Raw genomic sequence first — 15,055 nt, 5'->3', positions numbered from 1 at the left:
CTCCAGCCCCTGTGTATCCACATAAACAAATCCTCAGGTCATTTAACATGTCCTCAGGTAATTATTATCTTCCTTTCCACTCAGGGATGTTCTAACAGCATGGCATCCTAGAAGACCCTTGCGCAGTATGGACTGAGCAAGAGTGAAAATATGTTCCCACTGCCAGACAAATTTTGAGGCTTAGATGCAGTGTTGGGTACCTGAGGATGCCTGAAGGAATGGATCCAATACTGAAAGAATACACAGAATGCCAGCATTACACTGCATGATGTGATATTTCCCACACTATACTGCAAAATCCTCTGACTAGTACTGAAGGCTTAAGAAACATGTTTTTGTAATTGGACATTTTTCCAGATGCCTGGTATCCCCTTAAAAAAAAAAAAAAAAAAAAAAAGGTGATAAAATAGAAGGAAGCAACTTACCAGCAATTAAAAGAGTATTTTTGAAATGTGTTGTCCATACACACTTCAGCTGAGAAACTTCTTTGATGCACTACCTATAGCATGCAAATGTAGTCCCCTTCCCCTCTCCCTGCCATGACCCACACAGGACACACGAAGTGTCCTTTGGTCTCTTCTCAGCCATGAAAAGGCTACAAAAGTCTACAAAAGCTTGGGTACAGGAGTGAGAAGCTGTGCACTTGGGCCAACACATCTTTGAGGACTCGAGCTGTAACTCCTCTTTTTCCACTGGACTCCTCCTTGGCAGCACATTTGCACAGGGGAAGCTGGAGCAATGTCTGTGCCACCCAGGCTCTCCAAAGCTGGCTCTGTGGCTTTAGGGTGAGAGGCAGTTGAGGATCACCCTGCAGAGGAGGAGGCTCCACATTAGCTCACTAAACTCACACTGGAGCACCAGCAAGGAGCTTCCAAAATGGGCTCCAGGTTCAGGCACTGAGACAGCACTTGCACCATCTCTTGCTGAAACAAGACCAGGACTCCACATGCACGTAACACTCCAACACCAGGCTCTTGGACAGCAGGCAAGTCAGATTTTAACAAACTCAGCTTCAGAAGAGGTTTTGTAGTAATGACAGCCCAAGCCTTTGCTCCAAAGAGGAGCTGCTCAAGCCTGTTTTCCTGGAGACCAGTGTTTCTTGATGTCCCATTCCTCAGACCCAACTGGTCCCTGGCTCATGTGAGGCAGTTAAAAGGACAGGCTGAACAGATTGCTTGTTAGGAAAAACCCAACAGCAAAAGGAGAAGCAGGTCTACTACATAGACTGAGCATGAAACCTTACATCTTGGTACCTGCCCTGGAATCAGACATGTGCAAAGAAACACATCTCCAGATAACAAAACACAAAGCTGAGCACAGCTGGGGAAGAAAAACGAACTCAGCAGGGCACATACAGAGAAACACCATTTAAGGGAGGGAAAAGTCTCTCAGGCTAAAAACGTTACACCTCTTGATCATAAAATGTCAAAAAGTCTCTGGCACAGCCCCACCTCCTGGTACCACAGAGGCTGACATACATCAAACTGGGTTTCTGTTTCTAACACACCTCGGGCTGGCCAATGCCTTATCCAAATAGGGTGGACTCCAGGACTGACCATCCGAAGTCGGGGCTGCATGGGATGGAAGCCACCTGGCATGCAACATAGGTGGGGTGATAATATAATACATTGGATGACCTAATATTTAGCGAAGTCTAGGAGGTACCTAGAGCCATGCTACCATAACAGGGACTGCACACCCTGTGGCTCACCAAGAACATGTACCATAGGCATCCACTTTCAGGAGATGCCCTGTCAGGTACTGACAAATCTGCCAGCAAGTGATGAAATTGCTGTGCCAGTTTTATACGCTGTGCTAAAGCAAATTGCCACATGCGCCCTCTTCATGGGCATCCCAGGCAATAACCTGGGAGCATGCACTTTACTACCTTTGCTGCCCAAACATGACCAGTTTAGACTGGGGTGAGGCTGTTCACACATACAAAGGAAAAATACCATACACCCCTGGTAACACACAATAGTTCCAGGTCTGTGTTTCCATTAATAATCTGAACAAGAAATGAGTTAGTCAGAAACCTAAAGGAGACACCTTATTTCAGGAAAACTAAGTACATTTTAGATAAAAGTGGAAAACAACTACTACTACCCTCAGAGAGTACTCACACTCTCTGAAAGAAAGAAGTGGAAAAAACAGGTTGGTGAGACTAAAGGCAGGCCTAGGTAAAAGCAATTTCCAGAAGGTGGAAGTGTGCATAGTTGGGACCATTTGAAAGGGAATAAAATACAATGTTAAGTGCAGGGGAAGAGTAAGGTTAATCTCTGAGGACGTCTGATAGTCAGGAAGGCAGAGCACCACAGAGACAGAAAAAACCATCCAAGGGAACAGTGAGGAATACTTGGGCTGAAGAGCACCACGGTGGCAGAGGGGGATTTACAGGATGAAGACCCCTGTACAGAGATTCATTCCAACTCTAGCGAGCATGGTCACAGGGCCCATGAAGGATGATACAAAGCAGTCCTGTTGCTGTTGCTGCCTCACATCTGAATGCCTGAGAGGGCCACACCAGTGTGGCCTGTGAGCACACAGTGGGGTGCAGCTGCCTGTGATGTGAACACCACTCACAGTCACTCACTTGTAACTGCAGTTCTCTGAGCTATCTTGCACATGAGCCCTTCACCTCTCAGTCCTACACTGTGAGCTGCTGCAGCTTAGAGGAACATAAGAAGTGCCCTTTCCTCCCCCTCTGTGCATAGGCCACAGGAGAACACAAGGCAGGGGAGCACCCGTGGGGGCTGCAAAGAGAGCCCAGTCTCGTTGGGCACAGGCCTGGAGTCTGTGTGCACCCACAGGCAGAAAGGCAAAAAGACAAACACACAAAGCAGAAAACAACGAAACAGTCACTTGTCACGTCACTAAAAAATCACTAGGGTGCTGCATAATACTTTAAAATTCACTGATTTCTCTGTTAAATGTTTTCTGACTATTTTAACTAATCAAGCTCCCCAACATCTTCCCCACTTCCGTGCCATTATAAGAAATTTCAGAAAATAGGTACTGGACATATAAAAGCCCATGGACATGGAAAATTACTTCAACCACCCCAGACAGCTTGGGGAGAAGGAAGGGTACTTAGCAGGATGCTTGTTGGCTTCCCCCATGCTCAGGTGCTGATTGCCAACAGTTTTCTGTGCTGTCTGTTGAAACTGTAAGTCCTCAGCAGCAAGAGCAAACTGCATGTCCTGATTCCAAGCAGGTCCTGGGTGAGCCACAGATGAGGGAACAAAAATGGAACCAGGGCTCCAAATGGAAAAGGTGGCTGTTCATACCCAGGACAGCAGGGCAAAGAGCTGTGGTGGCATCAGGATTTCATTTTGGAGAACTGGATCCTCCTAGTGAAGTTCTTAGTGCAGCCTCAGCACAAAAGGATGTGAGCTACTAGCAACTCTAGCCCTTATCCAAATAGGGTGAAACTCCCTGACCCTGGAGTTTGCACACAGATCTTAAGAACAAATACGAGAGCTTTGCGTCCAGGCAGGAAATCCCTTTTACCACACCTTTCTGATTTACACCAATGCTTGATACACACCACATGTGTCTTCCCCTTCCTTCACCCACATTCACAATGGTCCTGTTCCATATTTAAGTGATGAAAAGTTAAGACCTGTGGTTACAACTTCTATGAAAAGCTTCATTTTGAAGGCTGCTACATTTCAATTTTATTGCCATGAGGAAAACTGAAAAAAAAAAAAAAGCCAAAATATTTCAGTCCTTCCTTAACATGAAAGCTGTTGTGAAGACATTTAATAAGTAACTGTAAGTTCTCTTCTGCAAGTTGTTGAAATGTGGAAGGTGGGAAAATTTATTCTTACAAATGTTTTGTATGAGTCCCATCCACAACTTTATGCACGACACTTAATTTCCACTGTACAAGGTGTCTGTGGCAAGTTTGGTCAGCATTTTTTCCTGAAGTGCAAAGCTTACAACAAACCCTTCGACTGAGATTTGTTACAAGAAGAAAAATAAGGAATAACATTGGGATTGCCCCAGCTAGGAGAGCAAGTAAAAGATGGAGTACAAAAACTTACCCACCTGCCTGCGTGTGGGAATAGAAGGACATTCATCTCAGAGATGTTATGTAGGGAAACAGCAGGAGTGAGAGCCATCAGAAAACTGGCAAATGCATCTGCTTTTTCCATTCAGGACTGCTGCTGACTAGATCTCTGTAAAATTTCCTCTGTTCCACAGACCTGCCCAGTGGGATCTGTCTGGCATTAATTGGCCTTCAAAATTACTTATGGAAAAATCTTAAACTAATTTTTGTAAGTCGTTGAGTAACAAAAAGGGAAAAAAAAAGCAGCTTGTTTCTTTTAAAAAAGAAACAAACTAAGCAAGAGAGAAAAATCAATAAATTCTTGCATGTGAACATCGTATTCTGCTTCTTAATAGAAATGCCTTAGGACGGAGATATGGCTCTAAATTTTCTACTCAGTTTCTTTGTGTGAATTGTGAATTATGGGCCGCGAAAAGTGAAAGCCTTTTGTGTACTGAGGTCCGATGGGGAGAAGGGCAGACGGCGAAGAGGGGAACAGCGGAGAGGCGGGGGCCAGGCGGTGGCTGGAAAGAGCTCAGATGGCCGAGCGGTTCGGAGGGGGAGCAGCCCCGAGCAGGCACCAGCACGGAGGGACCGACGGTCACAAGCCCGGAGGGACAGCGGGGAGCCCAAAGGGCTGCGGCGGGCACAGAAACGCGCGCAACGGCGAGGTCCGTGAGGAAAGGCAGGGCTCCCGAGAGTCGCGGGAGAAGAGCGGCACGGGGCATCCCGGGGCTCCGATGCCTGGCCCCCGCCCGGAGCCGCGGCAAAGTCTCCTCTGCGGCCGGCGCTGCCTGCCCGGGGCTCGGGAGCAAAGGGAGACGGAGGACGCAGCGGGGCGGGGGAATGTGAAAAGTCCCGCTCCCCAGTGCTGGTCTTTTGTTCCCGGGGGCCGACAGCCGCCGAAGGCACCGGCTACGGGGGAAGCGAGCTCCGCCGAGCTCCTCGTCTCCCCTCTCTCGGGAAAGAAAGGGTACGGGAATTCTCCCCTGCCCGGTACCCGGCGGCAACGTGCCCGGGCGCGACACGGCCCCGCCGGGCGCGGGGAGAGAGCGGGGCAGGCGGAGCGGGACCGCCCGGCTCCCGCAGCCCCCGCTGCAGCGCCCGCCCCCCGCCCCGGCCCCGGGGCTCACCGTCCTCGTAGTTCTTGAGGTAGTAGTCGGGGCCGGGCCCGCCGCGGCTCTTGGCCGGGTTCTTCACGTTGTGGAACTGCAAAAAGTCCGTCCTCTTGCCCGCGAAGCGCAGGAAGGCGGGGGCCAGGCCCCGCGCCAGGGTCACCAGCCGCCGGGAGCTGGGGAGAGGAGAGAGAGGGCTGAGGAAGCCGCGGGCCGGGCCCTCGCTTCCCCAATACCGCCAGCGACCGGGGACCACGGGACTCGAGGACCCGCCGTTGCCCCGCCCGGGGCAGTGCGACGCGGTACCACCGGCTGCGGGGCTCTGCGCGGGCCGAGCGGCGCGGCCCTGGAGCGGGGAGCCGCCCCGCCCGCCGGTGGTGGCCCGGAGGCCGGCGGGCCCGGCTCCCCCCGGTCTTGCCGGCGCCCTCCGGACAAGTGCAGCGGCGTCCAGGAGGCAGAGGCGCTCAGCGCCACGCGGGACCGTGCCGCGGGCCGAGCCGCCGGGGAGGGGAGAGGAGCGGGGAGGGGAGAGGAGCGGGAGCCGTCCCGGCTCCGCTTCTCTCGCGCCTTCCCGCATCCTCGCCCTGCTCCTTCCCCGGCTGCCGAAAGGACCCTCGGAGCGGGCGTGCGGAGGAGACCCGCTCTCCCTCCCCGACTTACCCAGCAGGGAGAAGGCTTTCTGGCCGTCCCAGCGCCTCCAGGCCGCGGCCGCTCCGCACTGCCGGTGGGACCCAGCGCAGCTGCAGCCCGGCTCTGCCCCCCGCGCAGGGCTGGAAGTCCGGGGAGCGGAGGGCTCAGAAGACCTGGCCGACACCCGCTCTCTGCCCGTCGGGACCCGGGGAAGGCTCGGCTCGGCTCGGCAGGCGGCCCCGTTCCTGCTGCTGTTTTTTGTTCCATTTTGATTTTTTTTTTCCCCTGTGCTGCCTCGGCCCCGTGTTGTGCTTTTTGCAGAGGAGCGGTTGCTGGAGCGAGGGGAGCACGACATTTTTGCAGTCATAACTGATAAGTCTCCGAAATGCTTTCTCCATTGCAAACATGTGCATCTTAATGGAAACCATGGCCTCGCTCCCTCCGTCACAACAAGCGCTGCCAGCAGCGCGGAGCCCGGCAGGGCTGGGCGGCGGGGCCGCCGGGGCGCCCCGCGGGCGGCGTGGGGAGGGCGCCGGGGGGCTCCTGCCTTACCTTAAGAAATCGAGCCAGCCATCATGAATGATGGAGGGGTCCAGCTGCAGGGAGAGGAAATTCTCACTGATTATCCTGACAGGGCTCTTGGTGTTGACATCAAGGAGAATGAGAGTTCTTCCCTTCACACCTGGAGGTTTCTCCACCGGCAGTGCTCTCCTGTCCCCAGCCTGGGAAGGCAGCGAGAAGGTGGCCATGAGGGCCAGCCCAGGTGCCATCAGGGCTAAGAGCCCTGGGGGGCAGGAGCTGGGACAGGGCATGCCGGAGAGCAGGAAACCCCTAATTAACTCGCTGTCTGCAGGGGCTCGCTGGTGGCTAATTGTCCTTATCTAAAGTGTGGGGCGCTCTGCCTTTTTTTGCAATGTTTTGGTGTTGGTGGAGGGGAACTCACGCCCCTGACCAGCCTTTCTCGCAGCCGGTGCCAAGACTCCTTGCAGCCAGCACCGCCCCTTTAAGAGATGCAGGCTCCAGACATTTTTAACTTTTTGAAGGTAAGGGGAGGCTCCTGGTTTAACCCCCTCGGCTCGGGGCCCGCCGCCCTGCCGCAGCCCCACCAGCACCGAGCTTTCGCTTTGCGCCGGCTCCAGCGGACGTTTTCTGCTCCCGCGCGCAAAACCGGGATGGAGTCGGGACACCGAGACACCGGAGAGCTCGGGACGGGGACCGGCGCGCGGGGGCCGGCCGGCAAGGTTCGAGATGGTCGCCGGCTACAGAACGACAGAGACGGTAAGGCAGCGAGGACGGCCCTGGCTGGGGAGGGGGGGTGGGGGGGTGGTAATCACCCCGGAAAAAAAACCAAACACTACCTGAGGGAAGAGTTACCTCCAAACTGCGCCGGGACCCGCGACGCTGGGCGAGGCCCTCGGGGCTGAGCGCTGGAGGCTCCGCGGGACCCGACGGGCGCAGCGGGGCTGGGGGCCGCCAGCACCCCGGAGCCCCGGCGCGGCGCGCTCAGTGCGCCCTGCCCGAAGCCAGGGCTCGGCCGGTCCTCGCACGACGGCACCGCGGGGAACCGGGGCACGGGGAATCGAGCCGCCGGTCTCCTTTTCCCGCCTGCCTCCGGGCCCATCGGTGTCCCACCAGCGGCAGGGAAAGAAGAGGGGCGGCAGCAGCAGTGCCTGGTGTGGAAACGTCCGCATCGGGGACGGAAAGGACAGCACGGTTTGATGGCACCGACGGGGACCCCCGTGCCGGGGCCAGCCCTCCGTCGCTGCCTCCAGGACGGACCGGGGCAGGACTGCAGGGCTCGGCGCACTGCAGAAGTGCGGGCGGCTGCGGTTGCCAGCTCTGGGCAAGGTCGTGGCACCGGGCCGGGGATCGGTGGCGGCTGCCGACAATCCCGGGAGCCTCAAGGATTGCCCATCCTAATCGGACATCCTCTCCGTCAACAGCCGCTTCCCGGGCAAGCCCCGAACTCCCACAAGCAGTCTGCTACCTCCGGGACACGCACCGCGCCCTACCTGGGCTCTCGGCCGCCGTGGCCCACCCCAGTTCCCGCGTCGCCCAGGCCATGCGGGACTCAGGCCCCGGTGCCGCTGCCAGCCCGGCGACGGAGGGCGGACGGCGGGAGGGCTGAGCCGGGCCAGGTGCGCCCCGCCGGGGCCCCGCAGCCCCGGGGCTGGGGCGGCCGCAGCACCATCTGCTGGTGAGGGGCCCGGCGCGGCGGGGGAGCCGGCACCCACCTGCGGACACCCTCCGCGCCGCGGTCGGGAGCCGCCGGGCTGCGGGCAGCAGCGCGGCTTCGGGTTCGAGGCATAAATCTCGCCGCAAGAGTGGCCGAGAGCCGGGGACCAGCCAGCCGCCCTCGGGGATGCCGGCGGGTCGGGTACGAGCGGCCCGGGCAGCCGGATCAGGGGCACTCCGAGCGCACGTGCAGCCCGCTGTCCCGGCAGGGCTGCCCGCCCTTGGGAACCCTCTCCAGCGTCTCCCGGTGTCCGTGCGGAGCTTCTTGCACGCCCCGACCGCCCCAGTCAGGGCCCGAGGGGCGGCGGGAGCGGCCCCGGTGACCCGGCGGCAAGTTCCGGAGCTCGGTGCATTCGGCGGAGCCCCGCACAGAGGGGAAGCACTCGGCCTGGGCCCCGGCGAAGCCCGCGGACAGCGATGTCTGCGGCGGAAATCTCCACTCCCCCTGTCTCTCTGCCCTTGAAACGCTTCAAGACAAGAGGGGCAGCCACCCCTGCCAGTCCCGGCTCACTCGGGCAAGCGCTGTAGCGGTACGGAGCCGCTGTGGTAACGCGTGGGGAAGGATGAAACATACCTCTGGCTCTGCTCGTGGTGATCAGGGAATACACGAACTAGGATTTGCCGTGAAACCACCCCGCCAAAGCGGAGACGGGAGCAGGGCTCAAGCCGCGCCTGGGAAGGGGCTGCCGAGCGCAGCGCAGGCTGAGCCAGAGCAGCAAAAGGGTGCCCGGGGCAGCGGGCTCTGAGCGCTGGAATAAGTAAGAGGATCCGGGGAAAAGAGCTGTGCAATTTCAGCTCTGCAAAGCCCTGGCATCCCGCGACAGGAAGAAGGCAATTTAAGCCTGGAAATTTGTGTTCGGCTGCAAACACTTCTGCCGAGGTTTGCAGTAGCCCTTAAAACTGACCCAGGATCTAAAGCCTCCGCTTCAGAAGCTGCGCAGTTTTCTGGGTCATCTCCAAATGAGGAACACGAGTTTCAAAATTATCTCGTTATTTTTAAATATTTTTTTCTATGCTTTCAGGAGATGAGAGCAAGGCTTCGGGGATATTTGTTGTGATTGCAGGCCGAAATTTTGTACCGTGCCTCCCTCCAAGGATGGTTCTATTTTCAAACGAAATTACAGCGTTTTCTGTAGTAAAAGGGAAAAAACACCACAAACAAAACCTAAACAAAATATCCACTTTAACCTCCTTTTTATATATTTTTTCCTTACAAACACATTACTACGAAAGAGAAATGTGTTTACTCTGAAAAGTTCCCCACAATTAGTCTCTGCTTTGAACTCCGGATTCACTGAAGTCACTTATCTGCGGAGATATTACCAACAACATTAAACAGCAGGGAAATAGGCAAAAAACCTCCCAGATGCAGAGTCACCTTCCAGATTCTGGGGAGACGACGTTAAAGGAAATATTCATTTTCCTGTCTGAGCTTTCCAAACCAACACCGGGAGCTTGCCCCAGTCCTGTGCCCTCGGAAATGCAATTGCACCCCACTTTGCATCTGACCCCAGCAGCTGCGAGTTAAATCTAAAAATACAGTGGTTTGGGCTTTTTTGTTTGTTGGCCTGTTTTTCAATAAATTGTAGGCTTGCTAGAGAAAACATTTAAATGCTAAAAATGACTCGGTTATCTGCGAGCGCCGGGGCAGCAGCGGAGGTGCGGGGAGCCCCGAGAGCCGCGAGTCCCGGGAGCCGCCGCTGCCGCCCGGCGCAGCTCCGGGACAGCCCAGGAATCCGCAAAGAGGGGCCACGGCCACCTCCTCCCCAGCCACGCACACCAGATAGGAGGGATCTCAATTTACACCAGCTGCGACCCTGGCTCGCCGTCCGCAGGGGCGGCGAAGCGATGATCCTTTCTTATATTACGATAATTACTTTAGAAAGCCTGACTCACATAAAAAGTATCTATAAAGATTTACTCGCGGTTTTGTCAATTTCGAAATAGGTTTCTCCGTTTTCCATCTACTCTAAACTTGCTGGTTTTAATCTCCGAAACAGTCATTGGAAAAGAAAACTGGGGGAAGAGAAGCATTTCTATAAAGAGCTTAACCAAAGCACATTAAATATTTTCCCAACATCACCAAATAAACAACAATTCTCCAGCTCCCTATAAACTATTTAAAGCATGTCATATCATCTCTTCTGCTCTTGCCAATGTACTTTTCTTTTCATTTACAAGCTGATTAGAGCAGGGGCCTGTCTTTTTGTATATATTTCCAAAATATTTGGCACCATTTCAGTCAGTTGCAGTTCACAAACACTTAAAATTGCATTTAACGTCATTATTATAGGTAGTCACTTCGATTTTTCCTCTCTTTTGTAGAGCTACTGCCTGTGAAAATGCTTCTTGTAAATGGTCTGAGCAGTTGCTGAAGGTTTTCAGCAGAGGAAACCTCTTCAGATGGAAAAAAAAAAAAAAAAAAAGAGAGAGAGAGGGAAGGAAAAGCACAACGGAAATCTAAACTCAGATCTCAGGCTATACAAATTGGCCCAAAAGAAAATGGGGGAAATCTCCTTAGGAGGAACATTTTTAGTTCACTAAAGAATAAACTTTGCTCATAAATGATGAAAGTTATTATCATCAGAGGATGTCCTGTACCAAACAAACCTCCATTAGGCTGGGAAGGATAAAACAGGCTAGACAGCCCTTAAAAAAAAAATCATCATGTCTTTGATTCCCAAGATATCAACCATGTCTGTTTCTGTAGTGCTGTCAAGTAAATCTGAGTTATGGATGCTCTAAAAGAAGCCAGCAAGGAGAAAATTCAGCAAGTGAAAATTAAGAGTGTTATCCATACTTCACAAAAACACACTTTCTTTTCAAGCTCTTAAGCTTCTGCCCTGTAGCATGGTATGACAATTTCTTAGAAGAGCAAAACCAGTAAATGTGGTAAAGCTGTGATCATCAGAGCATGCAATTGCATGACAGATTGTTTTTACTGAGCTTTTTGCTCTTTCTGCAATGCAGCGTCTATCATTTTCACCACAAGAGCCTTAACGTCTGGAATGCAACCTCCTAAAACTGCCAGTGCTTCAAGGTGGGTGTCACAGCCTGAACTCCACTGCTGAAACCATTTTCTAGCATGTTTATGTATCATGCCTAACCTGATCAAACAGACGGAGGACAGTTGTTTGATTTAATACAGTATCCACATATTGCTCTTTAATGTAGGTGATCTGGGAAGTTCTGTAAAAAGCAAATACCTCTGTCTGAGCTAGAGGGACTGGCTGGTTAGGGAGCTCAGCCACAGCAGGAGGAAAGCAAGCCTACTGAGAGAGCTTCCTCCCTCCAGACATGCCAAAGGCAAGGCATCCATCAAAACCAACGGCCTGGGCAGGAAAAGCACAGTTGGCAATGTTGTCTTTGCACTTTTGCCAGCTGAAAGGAACACAAACTGGTATTTCCAAATCTAGCCATAGGAAACTAGAGCATGTTTCTTTGAGAGTCATTCTGTACTCACAAGCTGCATAATGAAGGAACCTGAAAAAAAAAAGTGGGGGGACAGGGGCAAAAAAACTCACTGGTGCCATAAAGGTTGTGAGTGTGGGCTCTCCCTGGGTGGCACACCACAGAATGAAACTGGGAGGATGAAACAGAGTTTTAGGCAGCTACCAATCCATGTGTTTTTTTCAGTTTTTTTTTTCAGTTTTTGTAATTTAATTTCCAGTTCTGTGAGAAGTTAGATACCATGTACTCCGTTGGAAAAAAACCAGCATTTATTGTTTCCCTTATCTGCCCTATTGTTTTACTTTATCTGACTTCTGATGTATGGTCTCAAAAATTCTCTTACAAGCCCAGGGTACCCTGGTCTTGCAGATTTGTCCATGGAGAAAACTTGCGAAATTCCGAAGTGTTTAAGTCCCAACAGGACTTCTGAAGTCCTTGAAAGACTGAGATGCATGGTTTCCATAAAGCTGTAGGAATTACACTGGGGGTTCAAATCAGGTGCCATCTCAGGGCACAGAAATCCCCTTTGCCCAGTGCCTCTTCAGCAAGCAGAAAAAAAATCCACATAATGACTGAGAACATTTCAGTGTACAACAATGCCCTTGGACAGAGAATGCTCTTTGGCTCCATTAGCTTCTCTGTACTCATCAATGGCCAGGTCTGATTTCATTTTTGTCTTTCATATTTTGAGAAGCAGCAAATAAAGCAGCAATTTGTCACAGTCAAAGGGATACAGAGTGAGAACACAACTGGAGACTGGAGCTCTGCAGTGCCCTGAAGACCACAATAGCCTTGGAAATCTTTTTCTTCAGATTGAGCCCAGCCCAGAGCAACAGAGAAATGTGTAGAATTATTCCTGTTTCACATCATCACGTGAAAAAGAAAGAGAACGGAATATGCCAATTTTACAAGCCTGATAATGAATGCAAGCGAGTATTTGTCCCACCATCTGGGGGAGATGATAGAGGTGAAGGAAGAGGGAATATGAGGGGGATGGTAAAAGCTGACAGAGACCTATTTTTCTGGAGGGATGCTTTACATTCCAGCAGCAGAAATGAAGGAAATGGACATGAGAATTAGATCAGAGAGGGGAAGTAAGAAGATGGATGAAGTGTAAGACTGGAGGAGCAAACGAGTCAATTATGAAAAAGAGGAAGGAACTGTGTGCAGAAATCAACGAGGAGATGGAGCTCAGGGGAAGAAACAGCAGCCAAAATGCTCTCAAATCAGAGAAGCTGCTGGTGTGAGACAGACAGAAAAGAATTGGAATATTTCAGGTAATGATAAAATTGTAAACCCCTGCCTGCTGTATTTATTTGCATAGGGCAAATAAGCTCTCTGTCACCAGCTCTATCCAGACATCAGAGCATGGCCCTGCTACAGACAAAGACAGGGCAAATCAGCTATGTCAAAGCTGCAAATTGTTGGTGCGCATTAGAGAAATCAGAAGCAACACATGAAACTCAAGGCTAGAGAGCAAGAGGAGAAAACAATGGGTCCTGCCTGAAAACCAGACAAATAGATGAAGTAGAAATAAAGTTAAATGCCCATAAGGAAACATGAAATTTGGAGGTTCAGAAGAGAGCACCACTGAATGAGGGGGAAAGGCCAGCAGTACATCAGTGACCTGTACTCATGGAAGGAGGAATCTCAGGCTGATGACAGAGAGACTTTAAACCAAATACTCTGCTTCCATTGCCCAGAAAAAGCAATGTTTTTTCTGCATAAATTCCAGAGCTCTTACAGGAACTCATCCTCACCTCAGCATTGCTTAAGGGCTGGCATGTCAGCAGAAGTGAGGGGTGAGGTGCAGAGTCCCTAACCCAGGCACAGAACTTTATTGCCCTGTAGGGAAAGTGCATTTATTCATAGCACAGACATCTTAGTCCTTTCTACCATGAGCAACTGGGTATTGCCTTGTATCTTCTCCCTCCACAGTTCCCCTTCTGTGTTCTTTAGAACAGCAACAGTTGAGAAAGCTAAAAATAAAGCTATATAAGCAATATAATAGGCATGCAATTGCATGTCTATTTTCTTTGAAAAAATGATGCTTTATTTCCTGTTCAATGGAAAATATAGTTTGATGTTACAACTATTAGGTTTTGACTGAACGCAGAAATTTGACTGAAACAATGACATTCCCCCTGTATTTACTATTACCATATGTCACTGATTATATATTTAAGTTGCAAAAATGAATTAAATTTCATGGCTTCCTCAAGTTAGATTCTCTTGGAATGGACTGTCTTTTGTTACTAACCAAAATGCTTGGAAAACAGTTTAAATCAAAACAGCAGACTTTTGGTATCATTTCAGGAGAAAACTGGTTATCACAAACCAAGTGCTTAACACATCATCATCCAGAAGGCTGGCTAAAGCCTTGCAAAGCTGCAGCCATTATGGCCAGGAGAGAGAAAGAGGGTTAATTGAGCACCGCAGACTTAGAGATGGAAAAAGGAGAGGGAAAAAAAAGACACTGTTTGGAGCTCTCTTGCCTGGGGTCATATTCCTTCTGCTTCTGAAGTTATCATATATCCCACATCACAGTGCTTATTTCACTTACTTAAGGAAAGTATCTTCTCTAATCTGGCTACAGAGCATTAGTGACAATCAGATTGCACATATGTTCCAGGAGAAGCCAGCCTTGTCCTTGCTAGATTTCCTCCTGCTTTCTGGGGAGAATTTTTTTTTTTCAGTCCTTCTGTTTCCCATCATGATTTGGATTGCTAACATTTCTATCCCCACTAGGAGTCCCTGGTGGCTTCTGGCCCTTTTCTAGAGGACCAGCGGACAGCAGAGCCCCTGGACTCCCATCAACCAGGAAGGAAGTGAATTGCAAACCACAGTCTCCCGGACTCTGACTTCAGACCTTAAAGTCAAGGTGATGTAAAGAGACTTTAGGAAACTCCCCATGTTCATGCTTCCCACTTCCTCCAGGTCCCGTCTGGCCTGAACAGCCAGAGCTGGAAGAGGACAGCGGTGACTAGAGAAGTCACCGCTGGCAGGTTTGTGGATATTGCGGGCTGTGACACAAGAGGGATCTCAGTGGTGGCAGACATAGTGTAAAGCAGAACCTGAATAGTGCTGGTGAGTGGGAATCAGGCTGTCATTCCTAACTGAAGAGTTAGGGAAGAGAAGGTAAAAGAAGTAGGCTTCAGCATAAGAGAAGAAGGACAGCTATGCTGTGTTTGCTGAAGGACTCACCAGGCAGGATACAGCCAGGACAGGCCTCAGTGAGAACATTGCAAATTCATGTCATACTTTGCCAAAGACTCAATCAATTGAGCATGTGCTAAAGCTGAGTTTGTTTTGTCTTATTTGGAGCTTTGGAAGATATTTCCTATCTTGACTCATTGAACACCCTCCAACCACACACCTGCAACTTCTGGAGTGCATCCTCTCAGCAAGAGGCTGGCTAGCACATCGTCACTTATGCAGGGCAAATCCTACTGAAAGCACATCTGACCACAGCTTTCACACCAGTTTACTTTTACATGTAGCACATGTAAGCTAACATCTGGCAAGAACACAGCTATGTCCTGATCGAGGGGGAGCTCATAGCAACAGATGGTGT

At 51.3% G+C, this 15,055-nt stretch overlaps 1 protein-coding gene across 2 annotated transcripts in view; it reads right to left on the bottom strand.

Moving 5' to 3' along the window:
• The window catches only part of HPSE2 (heparanase 2 (inactive)), a 104,876-nt gene extending 97,792 nt beyond the window's left edge, over window positions 1-7,084 (bottom strand). Inside the window, exons 1-2 of one of the 2 annotated variants that reach the window (XM_068197766.1) lie at window positions 6,349-7,084; window positions 5,185-5,342 (exon numbers count right to left, since the gene is read on the bottom strand). In XM_068197766.1, coding sequence (XP_068053867.1) covers window positions 5,185-5,342; window positions 6,349-6,608 — 418 coding nt within the window. In that variant the 5' untranslated portion in view covers window positions 6,609-7,084. Of the gene's footprint in view, window positions 1-5,184; window positions 5,343-5,826; window positions 6,303-6,348 lie in introns of those variants that run through there. The other variant, XM_068197767.1, reaches the window with a different exon arrangement.
• Window positions 7,085-15,055: the final 7,971 nt, after the last annotated feature.

This window comes from Anomalospiza imberbis, chromosome 8, assembly GCF_031753505.1.
Source record: "Anomalospiza imberbis isolate Cuckoo-Finch-1a 21T00152 chromosome 8, ASM3175350v1, whole genome shotgun sequence".
NCBI classification, from domain to species: Eukaryota; Metazoa; Chordata; class Aves; order Passeriformes; family Viduidae; genus Anomalospiza; species Anomalospiza imberbis.
Note: the sequence above shows the minus strand (reverse complement) of the source record. Positions and strands in the feature narration are given on the sequence as shown.